Genomic DNA, 17,387 nt, shown 5'->3' on the forward strand with positions numbered 1-17,387 from the left:
GTACAAAATTACATCAACTTGTCCTTTCAAACTGAGTCAACTTAAAATTTTAAGGCTGCCTGGATGCTAACTATTTAAAGATAAAACAAATAGCTTTTTTTTTTTTTACAGTGTTTTCTTCTAGTGGCTTCATTTCAATCCAGGAGCACTTATTTTAAACCCTGCACATATGGCTTTTCGTTGCAGTTTACATCTTATTTTGCATCATCCACCTATCTTTTTCCACTAGAATTAGGTGTATCTCCACATCATTCTCAACATCAGTAACTTTTCTCACACATTTAAGCCCCAAAACAATATGATTGCTATTCCAATCATGAGCAGGACTCATGGCAAGCAGCTCGCTGTCTCCAAAAACCTGCCATTGTGGGCCGGCTGCTGCACGTCGGGCCACCATGCAGGGCTGTGATGTTAGTGATGTCAGTTAGTGAACATAAGAGGGCCTATTTCCTGTGGCGATGAACACGACAGCCCCCCTTTTTTGGCTGTCACTCTTCCCTCTCCTCCCCCTTTCCTCTTCTTTTTTTCCTTTTTTTTTGTTACCCCACTCCTCCTTCATCTCTTCTCCCGACCAACTCCTCCTCCTCCTCTTCAGTCTCCCCTCCCTCCCCTTCCTCTCCACCAAAGATCTGTTTCTCATTATCCTCTGTAGTCTGCTCTCTGTCTGAGTCAGGAGACGAAAAACTTAAATAAACACACTCTCTCTGGCTCTCTCCGCCTCAGTCCAGCTCCTTACCCCCCACCCCCCTCTCCCTTCTGTCTCCCCCCTCTGTCCTCCTTCCTCACCCTCCTCCAATTCTCACAATCATTAGGCGTATGTTGTACTGGCGTGGAACTGGGGGCTCGTTTCACTCTCCCTGTCATCCTCTTGGGGTTGTGTGGGCAGGCCTTGGATCCTGGACTGATCTCAAGATGTTACAGTCTGGTCGGGAGAGAGAAAAAAGTGCTGCCAGCAGAGCCGACACAAGACTTTCTGGGGCCCAAGGCAGAATCTGATAACCCATACCCCTATTAAAGTTGCCATGAACTCAAAACCAATGTTCAAGTGTTTTTATTTCATGTGTATTGATCTATTTGTCACCTATACACCAGTATCTGACCCAGCAATGAACAAAAAAAAGTGGTTTTGTAGATATTCTCTGGTATTTTTAATGATATTTCATAGTGTGCCTTCTTCTGCAAAACGATTTGAAATGGTTAATGACTTATCCTGCTCACGGGGGCGTTACTAAAGATTTGTCCAATGAGACTCTTCCCCGCTTATGACGCAATGGAGCGTGGAAGACAAATGGATCCATTCATCCATCCAGTGAGCAGAGTGGATTGTTTGGCCTCACTGTACAAAATCAGAGCTTTATGACTTAATTCACTGCTTTGGTGAAACGGAATCATATTTTACGGAGATAATATTTTCTGGTTTCCCCTCTCACCCACAAACTCTCACCAAGGATGAACACAGCCTCCGTGTGTGACAGGGAACACAGCACCGAGGTCATGCCGAGGTGCTGCTCCTGTTGTTCTTGTTTAGCTCCTAGCAACCCGAGGCTAACCGCGGTTAGGTCGGTTAGCCCAGGTTGCTGGCTCGGTTAGCAGTGACTCAGCCCCAGGCTGCTGGGAGCCAAACCCAGCAAGAACACCACCTTGATGCTGTGGCCTAGTCATTCACCCACAGTGGATCACAGGAGTTTATTTGGGTCGCCAAAAAAAATAAAAGACAATGAGAGAAATTCTGCAAATTTAAGAGTACACTTTTTATGAAGCTTTGAAATGTGTATACTGTTTTACTGATGAGATGCAAATTTTTGCCTGTTAATTCTCTTAAATACATTTTTTTCTCATCTATAAAGTAATGAATGTGTATATGTTTTCAATAAAATGTGCCAAGATAATATGAGGTGATGCAGAAATGGTAGTATTCACAAATTAATTCTTCCAGAGATGTATAATTAAGGCCTATTGTGAATTGGGTCACAATTAGTTGCATTTTTTAAAAAGTGGATCCCCAGAAAAAAAATAGTTTGGGAAACACTGCTGTTGGATAATCATTGGAGGTGTTAGCTAATCACTCAGGGTAGCACCAACATTAGCCTGGTTTTCACAGATTAGTTAACATGATGTTGTTATGGCTCTTCTTTTCTCTTGGTGCTTGGAAAATCTGCCAAAAATGACTGTCTTTAGAAAAATTTGAAATTTGAAATTTGAAATTGAATTTTCAGCCTGGACCCTATTTTCCAAGACCCAAACTGTTTTTCAGTTTTATAATGACAACAACTGAGACCGCTGCCGCCGTGAAGACGACAATGTTAGCTACTTAGCTGTCTGGTAATGGTTGTCTAAAACATTGAGGTGATCTTCAGAATGCTCAAAAAGATAGAAAACGGTAAATATAATGTGCACCAAGCTAACTGTGAAAACTGAAGCCGACGATAATGATGAAAAATCACTAGTTATGGAGGCAAAGGTGACTTTGACAGGAAGCAAACAGATGTGCAGCACGTAAAACAGTCTCACTACATTATGCAAGTAGAGAACTGGACTCTATTAGAAAATTAAGCTGTGTATTCCTAAATGTTGGTGGTAAAACATGAATCGAAACTGGGGTTTTCACTTTGTTTGCTCTGTGGTGTCTGAGGGCTTCAAAGCAGCTATTAATTTTGCTGTGACCCCATTTACACTTGGTAGGCTGCGAATGGATTACCTGGAAACATTATCCTGATAAAGAAGTATGCAAGTTACTGCAAGGAGTAAATGTGTAGTGATCTGACCTGACCTCAAGTTCTAAGTTTTCAATAAGTTTCACCAACTACTAATCTTTTGTTCAGATTATGGACTTTGCTTCTGTAGATAAACTTTGAGTTTTATAAACTCCACAAATTTTTAGTTAAAAAATTCAAATGAAAGTGAATGTTGGTTAAAAATGTTTATATTTTCAATTAAAAACAATTTAATTTTCAGGCAACGAAACAATGACAAATTAGGTTCACAGCTCACTAAGGTTCAAACTAAAGATTACAGGTTGGTTCATTTCAAAGCATAAGAGTTGTCTCAAGTATCCTTTTTTTAGCAGTGTAAAGTGATTTACATTTGCTAACTGTACAAATAACTGTACAAATATGTAGTTTGTACACCAACTTTTTAAAAAGTTTTAACATTTTGTCGACTAAAGCGTGCGTTATAGGCTGCATCTATGGCTTGGTACCATTTCCTCTAAATTTTGACAGCGGCTAGTCTTCTTGAGTCTCCATTAGCTAGCTACGAATGTTAGATAAAAGTTTTCATAGTTGTGGCTCCATAGCCCCCCAGTCTCCTGTGTGCAACTCCTGTGATCTGGGCAGATTTATCCATTAGGAGTGAGATTGGGTAGATTTAGGATAAGACTATCAGGTCAAGCCAATCAAAGGCAGGGCAGATTCACCACCTGAAGAAAAATAATCACATCCAGTAACAATGTTACCGACGTTTAAGTCTACTGTCTGTGTTGGAAAGACAAAACAGATATATTTTTTAAATTTTTTGAAAATCTTTATTCTTTTCTTTTATTTTATTTTTTGTCTTTTTATGCCTTTAATGCATAAGACAACCGAAGGTATGACAGTAAAAGGGAGAGAGAGTGAGGGGATGAAATGCAGCAAAGGGCCACAGGCAGGAGTCAAACCCACAGCCACAGCAGAGGACTCACAGCCTCAGTACATGGGGCGAACCAGGGCAACACGCACAAAACAGATTTAGGGTTTAGATGCCCAGAGAGCTATATCTAAAGTGTTTAGCTGGAACCACTGACAAGACACTGTCCAGAAAGACTTATCAGACAGTGAAACATGATAAAGCATGACAATGCACCTAAACTTTTTAATATGCATTTGTATCTTTGAAATGTTACATTAGATAGAGCTTTTTTCTCACATGAGCCTTTTCACACGTCCTCTTGAGTAGGTCACCCTCACATTGCACAGCACATAAAAAATATCAGTATGACAAATAATTCTTTGAATCTTAAATCTTGAGGCAACTCTGGAAAGTTATGGTGACATTTTATTTATCTTAATGAACAAGAGGAAGAAAAGACTACAGCTTTACAAAGCTTTATGAAGTAATCAACCAGCAATATGTGCTTGTATGTATTTGATTGACCAACAAGTGATTTACATCACATTGTGTTGTGACACTAAACATCCCAACTCAACTTTTTTCCTCACCCACATTAGTAAAGCTGCTATTGTCAGATTTATCTTCTGTTTTAGAAAGGTGTTTGGGAGTGAGTACTGGCAGTATAGTGTGTATGGAAGGCCATAATGGAGAGAAAAATATGCAAGGTCAAGGTTCAAGGTCAAATACAAAAAATACATACAGTAGATAAATATTAATTTCAAGAGAGAGAATAACTTGGTTAGCCATAGTGGCAAAATTAACTGTTTTAGTTTTATATGTGATTAATTTCCAATTAATACTAAGGTCACTGGGTAATAAAAACTGAACTTGAATTTGAAATTTAAAAAAGTTCCCACATGCAGGTATTGTATGTATGCATGTTTTCAGTAGTTGAGGCCGCTCTAGAAATGGAAAGTTTCAGGCCATTGTGAAACTGTGGAGTTGAAAGGCTAATAAATTGTTGCAATGTGATGGATGAGTGCAACACGCAGGAGGAACTGCTGAGTGTCAAGTTTATGGGAGGAGGAGAAACAGAAGAATTGGTTCATGTGAACGTGTTGCCATCATGTGGTCAAAGGTGGAACAATTTTACTGTAACTTTCCCCAACTGTCAGCTCAGACAATACAAATCAGGTTTATTGCCATTTCACTCTTAAAAAACAAAAAGTTGAAAAAAAAAATATCAGAATTTCCAGGCCACTTCCTTCACTAAATTTTTCAGTTTTAAGTCTAACCTGATTTGTCATTATTCAGGTGCTTAAAGTGAAATGGTTGCAACTGAAAATATTAAATGATTAACTGTTATTTATCTCCACCTCAGTGAGTTAATTCAACAATTTTTGAAATGCATTTTTTTTTTTAACTCAAGGATTCAACTTTCTATGAATAGAAAATTATCTCAACAAAACATTATAGTTTACCAAAACGTCTTGTTTGTTTCCATTCTTTTGATATCAGTACTTTCCATTACAACCTCTTGCATTCAGTCTGAGTCATGTCTTCTGCCCCTGGTGGATCATCAGAGCACTGCAGGCAGCAGCCGGTCCTTAAGTGAGATATCCAACATGGCTGCCTTCACAGAATAACTTGCATGTTTTTGGCAGGAGAATCTTTGCTAATTTTGAAAAAATAGGAAAAACATTCATTTTGTTACAAATATTTGAATAATATATGAATATTAACTGTATTATAACAACCTATAATTGCTCAATATTTTGTACGTTACTTTAACGTAGAATTGACAAAAATGTCATCTTAATATATTTATATGATTTTATATGCAAACTGCTCTCATTATCATCACTTGGATGTTGCAAACATATAGCAAGTGTCTACTTATAACTGTCTTTTTATTTTTTCACTGAAATAATTCCTTCACCATCATAATCTGTATGTTATACGCTGTTAAAATGAAAATGATGAGAAAACTTTCAAGGCAACTTAGATAAGTTTTGAGCTCAGCTCAAACTCTTCAGTTTTGAAAGAGTTTTACCAACTACTCATCTTCTGTTGAGACAATTTACTTTTCTTCTTTAGATAAACTTGAATCATTGAGTTTTACAAAACCACCAGAAATGTCTTTCAGAATTTACTGAGTAACCTCAAAAACGTGGAATCAGGTTCACAGCTCACTGTAACCAATTTCTGACTGAAATACATTTTTTTGCGTTTCCAAAATTGAAAGATTCAAGTTTATCTAAAGAAGAAGAGTATATTGTAGATACACCAGCAAAACCTTTTCGGTTATATCAAAGCTATATCAACCACATGGCGAGCTAAATGTTCCTGTTTGAAAAAAAAAAGAATAAATTTCTTTCAATTTTCCAAAAGCAGTTAACAATAATTCTGTTTCTAAAATGTTCATAAATGGCAGACATATCAAATATAATACAAACAAAACATATTTTTTTGCTGATGGCTGATTGCTGATGCTTTACAGGGTTTGAGCGTTGAGCTTTGACTTCCTTTGTCCACACCAGGTCACCAGATGATCCACCTTCCCACCTGTAGGCAGACTTATCCCCACCTGAGAGGAGTTCAGTGAGGGTGGCGTCATCCACAAACTTCAGCAGCTTGACAGACTGTTGACTGGAGGTGCAGCTGTTGGTGTACAGGGAGAGGAGCAGAGGAGAAAGGATGCAGCAGTCAGAGACATGTTTCCTCAGCTCATCTTGCTGCCTCTTGTCAGTTTTACCGTAACTTTCCACAACAACCACTTCTGCTTTCTTAGCCTGAGGTTACAGATTATTGTAATGAAAAGTGTTTTGCAATTTGATTCCTGGTTCACTGATGTTCTGTTAAATTGCTGTTAGATTGCTGTTAAATATTAAAGGACCAGTTCGTAGGATTTAGAGGCATCTAGTCGTGAGTTTGGAGATTGCAAAAACATCATTTCACTTTCAATTTCCTAGCATGGGGATAAAAGGCAAAATTATAAGTGGTTAGGGGCCAATTAATAAACAAACATGAATGAACATAAAAAAAACCCCAAACATTTCTTTCAAATGTATTATTTAGAAATTAAATGACTTAATAACCTAATTTCTTAACTAAATTATCTTGATGCGAGGATTGACAGATAGATCTGATATCTTACTGTGTTTCATTTTAATTGTTAATGCTTTGGTAACATTGAAAAGAGTTTATACAATAGCTTGCGTCATGCATTTTACTGAGATGTTGGAATTAATCATGAACAAACTTCTCCTACCAGGAACAGAATGAACTGCACATTTCAGCTCTTATAGTGCGTGTAAGTTTATACGCAACTTCCCAAACATCAACCAAGAGTTATTACTGAACATTTACTAATTTGTATAAACAAAAGGATTCCCAGTGTGAACCAGTTTTTCATTGTATTGAATATCACTGGTGTAGCAGAATCTGTGGTGCCTGCGAAACACAGACAAAACACAAAGTCCACATCTAGAGCCGTGTGCAATATGGTGACCATCATGAAACTATAAACAGCTCATTTTAAGATAACAAAATGACAGGTCGTCATACACTAATAAAAACTCACTTCAGAATACTATATTCAATTTGTGTCATACTGGGACAATAAATACCTGGACGTTTAATTTATTTATAAATAATTAAAATATATTCACATACTATATATTCAGACAAGTTCTTATCGGAGCAGCAGTAAAATAAAAGGCAAACAGGCGACAGCTGTCCGACGTGGACACGGTTATTGAAACTGTACATCATTATGGTCAGATGAAAAGCTAAACTGTTTTTCTGACTGTGCATTTACAATAATCAATGATTTCATGGTTCTCTGTGAGTTTGGGAAATGTAATGATCTTTTCCAGTGTTTCATCACTCCTGTCATGGATATAACAGGTTCTTGTTCAGTGTGGCCGTATGTTCAGTAACAGATTACAGATTACACGCTGTATATCTATATGATGAGTAAACAGACTTCATCCTGGTCACATTCAGTACCAGGAAAAAGAATCACAGCCATACTTACCTCCTATAAGAGACTTAATGTACAGGTCCCCTTCAACAATGTGACAATGGGCAACATAACCCAGTACAGAAATAAATATTTGATATTTATAGTATCATCACACTTCACTCTTAAAGTTGCTGCAGTGAGAACATGAACCTTTAATTAATTTGATTCATTGAACTTATTTCAGAGAGATAAAATATAACATGTTGGTTTGTCTCATGAAAAGAAGCTGCACTAACAGTGTCCTAAAGTGGTCTGAGCCAAAGGTCAGTGTCATTTCCTGTGACTAAAAATGACCTGCTCAAGTCAATATATTTATATTTGTTTACTTTATATCCTATGTACTGTTTACATAAGCAGACTGACCCCCGCTGCCAATTCTGATGTCTGAATTTAGCAGCATCAAGCACAGACAATAAAAACATATATCTCTGGTTAGATTCTTAAAGTTTTAAACAACTTAAAGGTCCAGTGTGTAAAATTTACAGGGGTTTATTGGCAGAATATAGCAGGAATGGGATATGTTTCATTAGTGTATGATGACCTAAAAAAAAATAATAATTGTGTTTTCGTTACCCAGAATGAGCCGTTTATATGCAGAAGGCATGGGCCCTCTTCAGCTGAGGTGAACCATGGCCACCAAAGTCTCCTTTACACTCATGGAAAAGGAGAGTGAGGCAAGCGGTATTCAGAACAAAAAAGATCTTTCTCGTTAAAAAAGGCCTCTCTCTGTAGCGATCCTTTCCAGAATCTTGCCAGACACTTAGGAGAACAATTTGAGCGCATCAGTGGCAAAAACTAGCATTTTTAGCAGGCTTACTTAAACGGTTGCCCAGAGAAATTATGTTGCGGTTCTCTCTATCAAAACTGGAGCAATTTCAAAAACTGTTGTCCCCATTGATCATTGATGATTGGAAGTCAGTCAGGTCCCACAGCCAGACCGATCATGGGAGACAGCATTCCTGTAAAAGACAGCACTGGAAGCACCAAGCTGCACAAATACAAATCTAGTACATCACAGGCTAAGAATAAACATCACAATTTAAAAATCTTCAATAAAATTTCAGATCATTACATAGAAAATAGATCTATTTGTTTGTCAATCAGTTTGCTTCAGTTTGCTTTTTTGATCTACCACCTGTAGTCTTTTGGATGCGTGTATCCCACAGCTTTTTTGCCCTTTAGTCATTTAGACACAAACACATAGGAATAAAAGGGTCCAGGTAGAAAAATACCAAAGTTACCCTTTAACATCTCATTCCTACATTGTAATACCCCGAGATATCATCTTTTTCATTCCATTCATTCTTCTCTCTTTTTAAAACCTGACCCAATTAAATTCTATAATTTTTCCAATCCAGCGTATACAAGTTGGGGTTAATCGGGAATGTGTCTGTGTTATTCCTTAAAGGTCAACCTGGTTTGACCTGTGCACTGTGTGGTTCTGGTTTCCATGTCCCTGGACAGTGAGAAAGAGTCCAAAGAATAGAGACAAATGAGGACAAGAAAGAAAAAAAAACAGAAAGTGAATCAAAGACTGTGTCGAAATCCTGCTCTTCTTTTGACTTAATGAATTATTAATTCAAAATAATGAGTTAGTACCTGAAAATAATGACTTATTAACTACAAATAAGCTAGTAGTTCTCAAAATAATGTGAAATGTTCTCAGTCTGTCTCTGTAGGTATGAGACTGCATGAATGTTACCTGTTCATTCACTCTTTGAGTCTTTGAGGCTTCTTCTCACTTTTTCACTTCTTCCAGCATTCCTGTCAGTGTCAGAGACTTGTATGAACCAGTGAGTGTCAGTTTATGTGTGTGTGTGTGTGTGTGTCTGCTATCTGTATGCATGTTTGCGCTTGTGTGCTCAGCATCCATGACACAGGGGAGCTTGTGCAAGAATTTGAATCACCTATAGTCCTCTACTCCTTCAGATTACGCAACAGTTGACTCACGTAGCATGAAAAGTGCCTCAGGACACACAAATTTGCATTTCCATATGTGACAGTAGGACATGCTATTAGGAAGAATGCATGTTTGTTTATAAAGTGCCTTCAGGCACTCAGGCTTATAAGCACAGGAAGTTTAAAATACACTCCACAAAATAATCAGATATATAGAGATGAATATACATTACTTCAGACAGAGGGAGAGTGAGAGTTTAAGGGAAGGACACGCCTCTCTGCCTCCCTTTTTTACACAGCATGTTGCAGCCTGTGGGGCAGGATGTGATTCAGTTTATTATGGACGGAGGTAACAGACACCATCGCACACTGTAAGGGACACGCTGTAAGAGCTGGACAGAGAGGAGACAGAGCAGCAGTGGGATAATATATATATATATAATATGACAAACATCACAGACAGGTAGGTGGGAAGGTCAGTCATTCTTGATCATTAACCAGAAAACCTGCACCTTGAGTTCTTCACTTTTTATTGACATTTTTCTTCAGTTTGTCTGTCAGGTTTTACTAACATCTGCCCTCTTTCCTCTTCTTTCTTCCTTCTTAACATAATAATTTACTTTTCTTGACTTGGTTATTTACACGGAGCGGATTTATTACAAACTTATGACTCATTATTTCAAAACTTTGGACTCCATCGTCACGACTTTACTGGCAAATAGAGTCTCTGGCAGGAATAGGTCATTTTCAGTGTTGTTTGGATTTTATGATCTTTTAAAATGTTTCTTAGGTTTTGTTTTGTTGTTTTTGTACCCAAATAAGTATTTAGAATTGTCAAAAAATCATGTTTTGTTTTCCATTTGTCAGTTTCCCATTTTTTATAGACCTTCTCTTATTTTGTCATTTAAACATAAATTACATCAGTTTTTCCTCCTCAGTGCACATTTTCCTTTACAGCAGTATAATTATGTTGTATATTCATTGCAACATTAAGTCAGTGGTATTCACACTAGGGTCTGGGGACCAACAGGGGTCGTTCAGTGCGTTGTAGGGGCTACCCAGCAAAAGGGGGGATTTAATATTCTAACTTTTACCACATTTTTTGAAAGTTGGAACAACAAGGGAAGGAATAGGGTTGGCTGTTTTTATTTATTGTAATTTCCTCCTAGTTTGATCACTGGTTGACCATAAAGACTTAAATACAAAATAAATAAAAAGCACTCAGAGGAGGTTCCTAAAAGGTAGAATCAATAGGATTTGTCCGAGCTGTTTGTAAACCAGAAAGATAGTTTATTGTTAAGTCTTATTTGCAAGATGTCAAATACTGATAAATAGTAGGTCATACTTGATGATTGAAAGGGATTACGTTTATATGAGTCTTTTGAAAATGTAGCATTTTATGCCTTAACACAAAATCCTCTCAAACCGGCGGTCGATGGTCTAACATGCATCTAATGTGTGAGTCTGACATGAAGTTTGTGAACCCCTGCATCATGATTTGCAGATTTCTGTCTTTTTGTTTTCGTCTGTGGGTGGGAGTAGCTTTATAATATCTGTTTTTTATCATAAATTGTAACTGTATTCTTGTAAAAATCTATCTGTCATTTCTAAGAAAATCCTTCCATACGACAGCATCAGTTTTATGTTATATTTTTCTGTTGTCATTTTCCACTTGTGATGTGGCTTTGTTTACTCATTCACTATAGCCATCGAGGGAAAATAAACAGTTTGCTTTAGTGGGACCAGAGCAAGGAAATTAGGACTTAATCAGGAAACATGAACTCATAAAGGGAAATGTGGTTTTGCAGAGATCATATCGTCTCTGACCCAATTAAATTCTATAATTTTTCCAATCCAGCGTATACAAGTTGGGGTTAATCAGGAATATGACATCTTAAACTGTGTCATTCCTTAAAGGTCAACCTGGTTTGACCTGTGCACTCTGTGGTTCTGGTTTCCATGTCCCTGGACAGTGAGAAAGAGTCCAAAGAATAGAGACAAATGAGGACAAGAAAGAAAAAAAAAAAACAGAAAGTGAATCAAAGACTGTGTCGAAATCCTGGTCTTCTTTTGACGCAGTGCTGCTAATGTTCGGCGTGTTTTAGCACGCTGCCTCTGAGTTTGAGCACCACTGTTGGCTTCAGACTCTGCTGTGAATATTTTAGAGGCTGCGTCAGGGTGGCAGTCATCGTTTACTCCTGGAAGCAGCCTGTGTGCCATCAGTGAACAACATTTTTATCTTTGTTTGCTGGTGCACTGTTTTCTCCAGACCAAACCCCCATTCTTCTATGATTTGAATAAAGTGGTCTGTGAAATAATTAAATTACCAGTGCTTTATTTATTATGTAGTCAATCACCTTTTTTCACTTTTTCACTACCTCTTTTACTACCTCACAGTTACAAACCCTTTCCTTGAAGAGGAAATTATTTTTTTTAAACTGCTGGTTCCTGTTAACGTTATAGAAGAGTGATGCAATGTGCCACAAAGACATTTGAGGACATTTGAGGACATTTTTTTTGTCAAAGTATTTGCAAAAAAACTATTGAACAGGTTGTTGAGCAAATATTTTCAGGAAGTTCTCAAAAGAGATGAGGCAGCCCTGTCTGACATCTGACTTCAGTCTCAAACTGGCTTTTTTTTTTTTAAGCCATCAGGAGGGGAATAAAGTTCAGGAAAATATCTTCTCATTAACTTTTAATAACAAACAGGTGTGGATAAATTCAGATCTGGTCAGCTGAGGTGCAGATGATTTTGAGCTATTTTGTTTAAGACTGAAAGAAATTATTATTTTCAAGGATGGATTAATCTGCTGATTGATTGTTTGGTTTATAAAAATTCTGAAAATAGTTTCACAATGTTTGTTTTGTTTAACCAAAAGTTGAAACCTCAAAATCATTAAAAAATAATTAAAATTGAAATAACATTTGAGAAGATGGAAACATTAAATACTTCTGAAAAATTAAACAGTCATCAAAATAGTTAAATAATTTCCGCTGGACTTATACATTTTCATATGTTTTGTGTGCAAATTTGTAAAGAAATGAGTAACTAAGTAACTAAATCTGTCAAATAAATGTAATAGAGTACAATATTTCCATCTGAAATGTAGTGAAGTAGGATATAAACTATAAAGCATGAGAAAAATATACTCAAGTAAAGTAAAAGTACCCTTAATTTGTAATTCAGTACAGTACTTGAGTAAATGTACTTCAGCATAGATGTGATCAGTGTTGAAAGCAGGTATGACATACAAGAAATGTCACCCTCACTGATGCTAAAATTAGATCCTGTACGGTTGTGACCAAATATAATCAGCAGTGATAAACAGCTGTTTGACAGAATTAAGTGAATCTTATTTCATGCAGTGGAGTGGAGCATCAGTGGAAGCCCATGTCCTCTGCTCCATCTCCACTTCACTGAGGTGCAGGTCTCTGACATGCTGAATTGCTCACTTTGGCAAAAGCCTGGTGTACAAAAGGTTCCTCATTTAAAATCTAATTATCCTGCCAGCAGCTCATGTTCCTGATTAGTACCTGCAGCCAGAACAGGCCTAAACAGCGTGACTCACTAAAGGAACTAAGAGTCTTGTCATCATGTTGTTTTGCCTGTTGTTCCTGTTTGCTGCAGTGTTGTTTTTTTAAATGAATGATTATTAATCATCTTGTCAAAATAATGACAAAGTTTCTCGGAAAAATGAGATATTAAATCATCATGATGAGATGGGCGATACTACAAAGTCATGAACAAAGCTGGTGATTTAGAGGGGCTGTTCACTCCAAAATCAGATATATGTATTTACCTAATTTTCCTCTGGCCTGTTGTGCCATTTATTCATCCTGTACACTTTTTCCATTCAAACGGAACGTCTTTTAATGGAAGATGAGGTTTGCTTGAGTCAATTTGCTGTAAAACAGCAAACACTTTACTTCCTAGAAATCTGTCACAATAAAAATCCCATGTTATTTTGTTATCCAAAAGAGTAAAGCAAAGCATATACTTAAAAAGAGCATCAGGAGATAAACTAAATTTCAAATCACAGAGATTCAGTTAGAAACTATGAAAGTGCAGAGACTGAACGGTAAGGTCAGATTTGCTTTGTCTCTACTCCAGAGAAGGTCCATCTATGTATATGTTTATGTTTATGTTTATGTTTATGTTTATGTTTATTTAAGAAGGGACAAAGCACATTGACTAACATGATCACAATCATCAGGTAAATATGCCATACAGACTAGTTTTTATCTGCAGTCCCTGGTGGGTTACTTGTATATAAACAACATTTAAAAAAATAATAAGCACAGATAAAAGCAGATTGATGGCATTAACATACAAGACCACATAACCACACATGAGCACGTCTAAAACAGAGCCATCTGGGAAATCGTCTTTAGAAACTGTCTGGAAAAGGGCAGACACTTGGCAAAAACACTTGGCAGGTGATTGAATGAACCATCTGTCTATCTGAGCTGCAGAGTTTTGGAGATATTGGCCAGAGAAACGTCATAACATGATGCGGCTACTCAGGATAATCTGCAGACCTTGTTGTGAGCAGTTTCGTGTAGGAACTAATGTTGTAGGAGCCATGCATTTGATTTTTAGTTAACGTGCAAAAATACCTCCAAGGTATGCGGGCTGTAACTTGTAACCTTTATCTTGGGGTGAACTGTCCTATTAATAGCAAATATATTTAGCTTCTAACTTTGTCTCTTGTCCTCAGGACCATTACCACGAACCCAGAGGATGACAGCGTTGTGAGCAATGACTTCTCCACGGCCTTGGGTTCGCTCATTCTCAGCTTGGTCTTCCTCCTGGGCGTCCCTGGCAACCTGTTCATCGTCTGGAGCATCCTGGCACGAACCCGGCGACGCTCGGTCACCACTCTCCTCATCCTCAACCTGGCGTGTGCCGATGGCTTCCTCATGGCCCTCACCATCTTCTTCATCATCTACTTGGCCAAGCAGACGTGGATCTTCGGTGATGCCATGTGTAAAGGCTTGTTCTACCTGTGCAACACAAACATGTACGCCTCCATCTTCCTGATCACACTGATGAGCGTGCACAGGCTGGTGGTTGTGGTGTTTCCGAAGAGGGTGTCCGGCCTTCTCAGCAAGAAGGTTGTGATGAGGGTGATCGTGGGCATGTGGGTGCTGGTGATGTTGATTGCTATCCCCTCGCTTGTGTTTCGAGACGTGAGAGAAGACAAAGATGAAAGGAATAAAACAAGATTGGTGTGTGCGCCTAATCACACCCAGCCTCGACATGTAAGTAGATCAATACTGCAACTAACAATTGTTTTCATGACCTGTCATTCATCTGATTATTTTCTTCACTAAATGATTTAGCGTTTGCTCAAAAGGCCATAACCAGAGATGTGAAGTAACTAAGTAAAAGTACTTAAGTGATTTTTTAGGTATCTGTACTTTACTGGAGTATTTCTTTTTACTTTTACTCCTGTCATGTATTTTCTATTCCTTTTCAAAACAGGTTTATTCTTCTAGTTTTGATGCAAGAAAAAAACAACAAAAAAGGATGCAACAAGACAAAAATATTACACGAAAACATCTAAAAGAAGTAACAAGACGAATACCATGTAACAAGATGAAAATAACACAATACGTAAGACGAAAATTGCTTAAAGATACATCAAAACAAAAACAAAAACCACGAAACAATGTAGCAAGATGAAATACGAATGATGTAACAAGATGTAACAAGACAAAAATGTAAATGTAAAACACATAGTAAGACAATAACAACGTAACAAGATAAAAATTACACAAAGGACATAACAGGACAAAAATAATGTAAAACATGTAACAAGATGAAAATGATGGAAAAGATGTAACACGACAAAAACTATATAACGTAAAAGATATAACAATACAAAAACGACATAACAAGGTGTAACTTAACAATTTTCACTCTCACCACCAATTCACCAATTACTTAAGGAAATATTTGACTCTTTATTTGCTAAATGCTCCATAATGTTCAGCAGCTAGTCTCTTATAGCCGCTTTTCCACCCAAAATATCCAGAGCTTTTAGTCCCAGGAGTTTCTTCTCATAGGGCTAAAAGGTTCTTTCATCCTGATGTTGTCTGTGTTTCTCGTGGTCTAAAGACCCATGAAGATTAGGAAAAATTGTGTGCTGACGGATGAAAAAGCAGTGACTATTTTTATGTCATTTTTGCATGAGACTAAACATCTGTTGAATGCTTTCTTCGATAAACTCCATGTTGATATGTCGAAACATAATGAACAAAAAAACGCTCTGGTTGGTTAGATTTTTAAAAATCTCTGGGACTTGTTTGACATAATTTTCTGCTAACAAAAACTTGTGCTATCATAATAATTTTAAATATACTATAATCATATAAAATACTAAAATATCTACTCTTTCATTTGCTTTTCTTTCTTTGTTTGATGAACAAACATGTTGCTGGTAACACATCGCCCTTTTTTTGCCCTGCCTTGTTTTGACAGATCCATTCATGTCAGACATAAATCCATGCAATCATTACAGTTGCCACATCTGTGTTTTTATCCTCTTGTGTGCAGGTGAGATTTCAGTACGCCCTTGAGACAGTGTCAGGATTCATTCTTCCTTATACAGTCATCATAATCAGCTATGTCCTCATCCTGAGACGCCTGAGGCAGACCAAGTTCCGCAGAAAGGTCCGCAGCGAGAATCTCATCCTGGCTATTGTGGTGATGTTTGGGATCTTCTGGCTTCCATACCACGTTATCAACATGATACAGGTGAGTGAGAGGATGTTCACAGAACCATTTATCACATGAAATACGAATATTTGTTATTAGATCAATGGCTTGATGTTTCAAATTAACACTGAGTATATTTTGGTCTGTTCAAGGTGGCAGCTGAGTGGTATGACCCCGAGTCATCTACAAGAGAAATGTGAGTAACAAAAGATTGTCACCATTTTCACCCACCATCTCAAAATGATAGTAGTAATAATAATAATAATAATAATAAATAATAACAACAGAAATATTAAGAAAGTCAATCAATAAGATTTTTCTAGTGTCAAAGTAATGGCCTAGGCCCTAATGTTTCACAGAACAGTTTTTCCTTATATCAAATTTGAGAAAAGCTGATTAATTTACATTACATTTGTAGATGTATGTATGTTTCTTTGCAGCCATGTTTTGTCTCTTTGTAGTCATATTATGTCTCTCAGCAGCCATTCTTTGCAGCTTTGTAGTTGTAAGCTCTCAAGAACGCTAATTTTTCATTTTTGGAGTCACTAAATATGTTTTTCAAACGTATAAATGCAGGTTTTAGTTTAAAATGCTCTGTTTGTCTGCAGATTGGACCATATCTCTAAATCCAGTCGTGCAGTGACCTCAGCTTTGGCCTTCATCAGCAGCTGTGCCAATCCTGTCCTCTACACCTTCGCTGGAAAGTCCTACATCAAGCAGAACGGCTTCAGCTTCATGGCTCGTCTCTTCGAGGGGACATCTTTGGACCAAACAGGAACAAAAAAGTGTAAATACACTATGGGAAACAGTAATGCTGACTCCAGCACAGGAATGCCAGCTTCACAAAATGGGAAATGAGCACTGAATGAACTTTGTGCATAAATAAGAAAACATTTGTAAAACTACATATGGAGTGTGTATATTTTGGTTAAAGCAACATTTGAGCCTGAATTTGCTGAGCTTAAAAAGTATGGACAAAACCAGTGTACCTGCTTAGAGCCAACTTGTAGATAGATTGAAAATTTGTTTGTCTATAAATCAGTGGTGCAGGCACAAGAAATTAAATTGTTTGTATCTGACCTGTATCTCAGAACTGTAAATACTCTATGAAATTTTTATTTTATTACATTGTGTGTCAGTTTCAAGGATTAC

At 37.3% G+C, this 17,387-nt stretch overlaps 1 protein-coding gene across 1 annotated transcript; it reads left to right on the forward strand.

Moving 5' to 3' along the window:
* Positions 1–13,951: 13,951 nt before the first annotated feature.
* ltb4r2b (leukotriene B4 receptor 2b) lies at positions 13,952–17,140 on the forward strand. Its single transcript, XM_084733044.1, has 4 exons — positions 13,952–14,776; positions 16,074–16,274; positions 16,388–16,431; positions 16,844–17,140. The coding sequence occupies exons 1-4, from the start codon at positions 14,435–14,437 to the stop codon at positions 17,091–17,093; spliced, it is 837 nt and encodes a 278-aa protein (XP_084589170.1). The 5' UTR covers positions 13,952–14,434; the 3' UTR covers positions 17,094–17,140.
* Positions 17,141–17,387: the final 247 nt, after the last annotated feature.

Source organism: Lutjanus erythropterus, chromosome 12, assembly GCF_056507025.1.
Source record: "Lutjanus erythropterus isolate fLutEry1 chromosome 12, fLutEry1.hap2, whole genome shotgun sequence".
NCBI lineage: Eukaryota > Metazoa > Chordata > Actinopteri > Lutjaniformes > Lutjanidae > Lutjanus > Lutjanus erythropterus.

What these genes read in the sequence shown, in the direction of transcription:
- ltb4r2b (XM_084733044.1), top strand. Translation starts at nt 14,435, where the DNA reads ATGGCCCTCACCATCTTCTTCATCATCTACTTGGCCAAGCAGACGTGG. An exon ending in ATCACACCCAGCCTCGACAT is followed by an intron (nt 14,777 to 16,073) that starts GTAAGTAGATCA and finishes TCTTGTGTGCAG; the next exon opens with GTGAGATTTCAGTACGCCCT. An exon ending in ACGTTATCAACATGATACAG is followed by an intron (nt 16,275 to 16,387) that starts GTGAGTGAGAGG and finishes GGTCTGTTCAAG; the next exon opens with GTGGCAGCTGAGTGGTATGA.